The sequence below is a fragment of the Fulmarus glacialis genome, unplaced genomic scaffold (assembly GCF_000690835.1).
Source record: "Fulmarus glacialis isolate BGI_N327 unplaced genomic scaffold, ASM69083v1 scaffold37922, whole genome shotgun sequence".
Taxonomy (NCBI): domain Eukaryota; kingdom Metazoa; phylum Chordata; class Aves; order Procellariiformes; family Procellariidae; genus Fulmarus; species Fulmarus glacialis.
This window is the reverse complement of record NW_009200405.1, coordinates 9,116-14,159: the sequence shown is the minus strand read 5'-3', so window position 1 is coordinate 14,159 and position 5,044 is coordinate 9,116. Positions and strand designations below refer to the sequence as shown.

General features: G+C 53.5%; 1 protein-coding gene across 1 annotated transcript in view; it reads left to right on the top strand.

The window, feature by feature from the left end:
* The first annotated feature begins 561 nt into the window (after window positions 1-561).
* Window positions 562-5,044, top strand: part of RPL3L (ribosomal protein L3-like) — an 8,290-nt gene continuing 3,807 nt past the window's right edge. The window contains exons 1-5 of the mRNA XM_009573596.1: window positions 562-581; window positions 1,434-1,626; window positions 2,240-2,408; window positions 3,277-3,412; window positions 4,542-4,728. Coding sequence (XP_009571891.1) covers window positions 579-581; window positions 1,434-1,626; window positions 2,240-2,408; window positions 3,277-3,412; window positions 4,542-4,728 — 688 coding nt within the window. The 5' untranslated portion in view covers window positions 562-578. The remainder of the gene's footprint in view (window positions 582-1,433; window positions 1,627-2,239; window positions 2,409-3,276; window positions 3,413-4,541; window positions 4,729-5,044) is intronic.

Sequence of the window (5,044 nt, the reverse complement as noted above, 5' to 3'; positions counted from 1 at the left end):
CGGCGGCGGCGGACGCTGGGGTCAGAGGGCGGCGCTCTGCGCATGCTCCGCTGTGCCCGGTGCATGCTGGGAGGTGTAGTCCGTGCCCACTGCCCAGGGCCTGGCGGGCCTCAGGCCCGAGCCTGGAGGAGGAGCCCAGCCCGCCCTCACAACCAGATCTATTGCCTCCGTCTGTTTTCCAGTCAGAATCACAAGGTCTTTCTTTCCTGGGCTGGTAGAGGGTTTTTTAGTCTGTCTCCACCCAGAGCAGCCGGCTGCGCCGAGCTCGGGGTGCCAGGCGCGGGCGTTCGCGGGTCTGGGGGGGTGGTGCCCCGTTAGGAAGCGATCCTAGTTCCTGCCATTCACGTTCAAGTTGTTTAGGAGGGAGAGGTGTAAACTGAGACACCGGCAAGTGACCTTTATCACACGGCAACTGTTAGGTCCAACCTGCCAGCTTGGCTGAGTACGAAATGAATATAGCAGCGCGTGAAGCTAGTAGCTAAATTTGTGTCTTGAGACCGATAACCATCTTAAGTATTAGACTGGGGAGGCACTTACTGACAGCCTCTTTCTACGCTGACCTGGGCTGAAGACGTTCCATGGTTTGTAAAGCTCAGCACTGCTACCTTTCAATTGTGTGGAGAGGGACAGTGAGCAGGGCTAGGTTACCTGTGCAGCTGAAATGGGGTCGAACTCCACAGAGCTCCACTTGGGCTGGAAAATAAGCTTGGTGGAAAGTGCAACCAGGTGCTGGGACTGATCTTAGCAAGGAAGGAGTTGCAGTGGATGTAGAACTAACCCTTCGCTGCTTGGGCTGACCCCCGGTTCCCCTGCCTTGAAGCCAATGGTGTGAGAACGTGTCCGTGTCTCTAAAGCGCCGTTGCTTTTCTCTGCCTGGCTCAGCATGACCTTGCGATTGGGGCTTATATATTTAGTGCTTCTAATTTGGTTTTCAAGGTGCATATTTAACCTGCTCATGTTCTTATTACTGATTCCTTTGGGCATCCTTTCCCATTTCTTCTGATCGTTAGCTGTGCTTGTTTGATGCCATTTGCCTTGACAACACGACGCCCATGAATTCTGAGCAGGCCCTTTTGGTGCTGCAGAATACAAAATAAGTCATTATAATTAACATCACAGAAGGGCAGACCTATTAAAGAGCATATTTCTCCTTCAAAGTCCTCAAGCAGAAGGAGGGAGATTATGTTCAAGTTTTTTTATTTAATCGGCATAATTTGTCCAGAAACTTACTAAAGTATTCCACGCACATGATGGAAGCTTGAACAAAATCCCATCCTGTTACGAGTTCTTTTTGTCATGTTGGAATCGAGGAAGAGCCCAGAATAATCCCTCCAGCATTCGCTGATGTTAAAGGGGAGATTTTGTGCTTTGGGTCCTGGCGTCTTCTGGGATCTGAAAGTGAAGCTGATCTTTTTTGTTCTTCCTCTCCGCAGTCCCACCGCAAGTTCTCTGCTCCCAGGCATGGCCACCTGGGCTTTCTCCCCCACAAGAGAAGCCGTCGCCACCGAGGGAAGGTGAAGACATGGCCTAAGGATGATCCCAGCAAACCAGTCCACCTGACGGCTTTCCTGGGCTACAAAGCTGGCATGACACACACTGTGCGGGAGGTGCACAGGCCTGGGCTCAGTAAGGCTTGGCTGATGGAAGCGGGGAGCCACATCCGGGAGGGAAATGAGGGAACAGACTTGGTGGGAAAGGCAGCTCCTGGGAGCATATAGCTTCCAGGCTATCTCCTGTAATGCTGTCCAGATCTTGGATGGCAAAAGCCACTTCATGGCCAACGTGGGCTGAGTCTGGGGGTTCCTGGGAAGGCCTCACACCAGTACGGTGACTGGTGGTTTGTTGGATCCGGTGGCAGAAGGACCCTGCAGGGTAACTACCTGACAAATCCTGGGGTTGAAGCGTTTTACTGGGAAAGTTTATGTTACCCTCCGGGATGCCCACAGGATTGGAGCCAAACTCCAGGGCAAGACCCATCCAAGGTACTGCTTCCTCCGACCTGGGGAAGATGGGTTAGAGTGTGCTGCGCCATGGGTCTAACCTGTTCAGTGTCTGGGGTCAAACCTGTGTGGTCCTCCAGCAGGTGGGAGATGGAAGGGCTGAGGCTGGCTGTGAGAACAGTGTGGCCTTGCCCCCAGCACATTGCTTGCTCGCTCTAACGGCACAGGCTATGAATGGCTCCAGGGAATGATCTGATCCTAGACGACACTGAGCACCATTTCCCTTTGCTATCTTGCAGAGATCTCCAAGAGGGAGGAGGTGGAGGCTGTGACCATCATTGAGACCCCCCCGATGGTGGTGGTGGGGGTCGTGGGGTACATAGAAACACCAAAGGGCTTGAGGAATTTCAAGACTGTTTTTGCTGAGCACATCAGCGATGAGTGCCGACGGCGCTTCTACAAGAACTGGTACGTGCCTCCGCGGCTGGGGAGGGTCCCTCGCAGGTCCTCCCCGCAGGCTCTCCATGATGCCCAGCTGTTGCAAACAGCTCAGCTACTGGCAGCTGTCTCTGAGGTGGAGTGAAACTGTGATTTATTTAGTCATGCACAGAGATACTGCAAACAGCTTGATGCTGGGAATCAGCATATGCATATGTAAATTTATTGTAATAGTTGAACTAAGTTAGCTCTCTCCACAATATCATATGGCAGGACGTCCTGCAGGTTCATTTTCCTTTGTGTAGGTTGCGCTTATCTACTCTCCATTAAACTGGAATACTTGAGCTGAGGCACCAAATGAAGGGAGTAAAACCAGATTTGTCAGGGGCAAAACTGATGCAGAATGTGACCCCTGGCCCTTGTAAACATCAACACCCCAAATCCCACACCAGCAGAGAGGAAAATGGAAACATGAATTTCGTAACTGTAGGAATCGTGTCTCCAGCAAATGTGCCGTTGAGATCCACCCACCACATGCCTCTGATCCCTGTCAGAGGCTGTTTTCTCCTTTCTCCACTTAGCTCTGATTTTGTGCTTGTATTTTGATGGCACTGAGCCAGTCAGTGGGAGACAACTGGATTCCTCATGCAAAAAGATTTGAATTACCAGCTCTTTTTTGCAGCTCATTATTCACTTTCGTCTTCCCACCTCAAAGCCCTGTGTCGTGGTCCCGGCAGCCAGGTGAGGTTCAGGTATCCACAGGTACCTTGTGCCTCCAGGGAAGTGCCTGGGAAGGTGATCTGTCCCCCGACGCTGCTCCGAGCTGTCTCAGGGCACAGCAAAGTGCAGAAGCACTTCACCATTCAGCTCTGCTGGATATTAAATGCTTTTGTTGTAGGCACAAGAGCAAGAAGAAGGCGTTCACCAAGTACTGCAAAAAATGGCAGGATGAGGATGGCAAAAGGCAGCTGGAGAAGGATTTTGCGGCTATGAAAAAGTACTGCAAGGTCATTCGTGTCATTGTGCACACGCAGGTCAGAGCCGCGCCCCAAGGGGTGGGCAAGGGGGGCTTAGGGTCTTCCTCAGCTTGGCAGCATGGTGAGGGCCTGGGAGCCGGGATCACGGGGGTGTCTTGGTGGGGTCACAGGAGGCTGAGCAGGCAGATGCTGGTCAGAGGGTGTGGGACAGGGCGTGCAGGCGATGGGAGGTGCTGGCTGACTTTTCCAACTGCCTCCTGACACCAACCCCGTCCCTTTGAGCCGGGCTCAGCAAAGCTCCCTGATGGGGGATTGCCGGAAAGGGCTGTGGCTGGGGCACGCCAGGGAGCCCACACACACCATGGAGGAGAGCGGACTTTGCGCAGAGCCTCAGCAGGTGGTGAGCCCTGTGTCAGCAAGGGAACTTAGGCCCCATGATCACCTCAAATTAGCAACTGGTGTCAAATGTTTGGGCAAAAATAACCCATGGACAGGCACAGTTTTGCCAGATGCTGATTGCTGGATACACAGGGCCCATTTTCATGCTGATCCCTGGAGTTTAGTGGCTGCTTTGGAGTCTGGGGCAGAGTTAAGCTGGCTCAAGGCTTCGCTTGTGGCTGGCACAGACCCTCAAAGTCCCGCTGTGGCGATTTGGCAGGGGCTTTGCACAGGGAGCTGGGACTGGGAGAAAGCGAAGGCACCTCTTGGTGGGAACTAGAAATAACCGCTCAGTCTGGAGGCAGAGGTGGAGCATGACCAAAGAAGAGGCGCTGACTCTGGCTCGGAGCACAGAGCTGCATCCTGGCTGGTCGCAGTGTTCAGCCTCAGACGGTGCTCTGGTGATGGGGCATTTACCATGGCTATTACTATTGTGCTTAACTCTTGGGGTAGGACGAGGCTGGCCTGCTCCTGTGCTCCCTGTGTGTTAGCCTGGAATGGGAGCACTGGGAGATGGGGTGTTTGGGCTCAGGGACAAGGAGTTGGGTCCAAGAGATATGTAGGCATGCTGACCCAGGTCACTGGCTGTTACGAAAGGGGTTGACAGTTTGATAGAGAGGGGTGGTGAAGAGCTGGCCCTGCTCGCCCTCTGTGCCCCTCACAAGTGGTGAGTGATGCCGCCTTGCCCTCATGTTCATGCTTGGGAGGTGAGGGGCAACATTTTGCCCTAATGTGCTGTCTAATGCAGATGAAGCTGCTGCCGCTGCGGCAGAAGAAGGCCCATGTGATGGAGATCCAGCTGAATGGTGGGACAGTGGCTGACAAGGTTGACTGGGTCCGTGAGAGGCTGGGGAAGCAGGTTTCCGGGCACAGTGTCTTTAGCCAGAACGAGATGATTGATGTCATTGGCGTGACCAAGGGGCATGGGATGAAAGGTACAGAGCAAGGAGACCCTTGCCAGGGGCGTGGTTCTGTCCTTCTCATATGACACTGCCCATAAGGTAGTGTTGGGAGAGGGAAGTATTAGCCGTGCTGAGAACCCACCAGCTTATTGCACCCAGGGAGTAGAAAAGAGCCTCTGGTCCTCAACCGTGACATGCAGTTCCATTGTAGCAGAGCTTGGTTTCCTTAATCTCAGTAAAGGCCACGTTTTCTACTGTGCCCAGAGTCCTCCCAGGAGGCTCAGAGGCAATGTGAGTACGTAAAGCCGTTGCACTTCTCACAAACCCCATGTGTGCCGAGGTGTGGGTG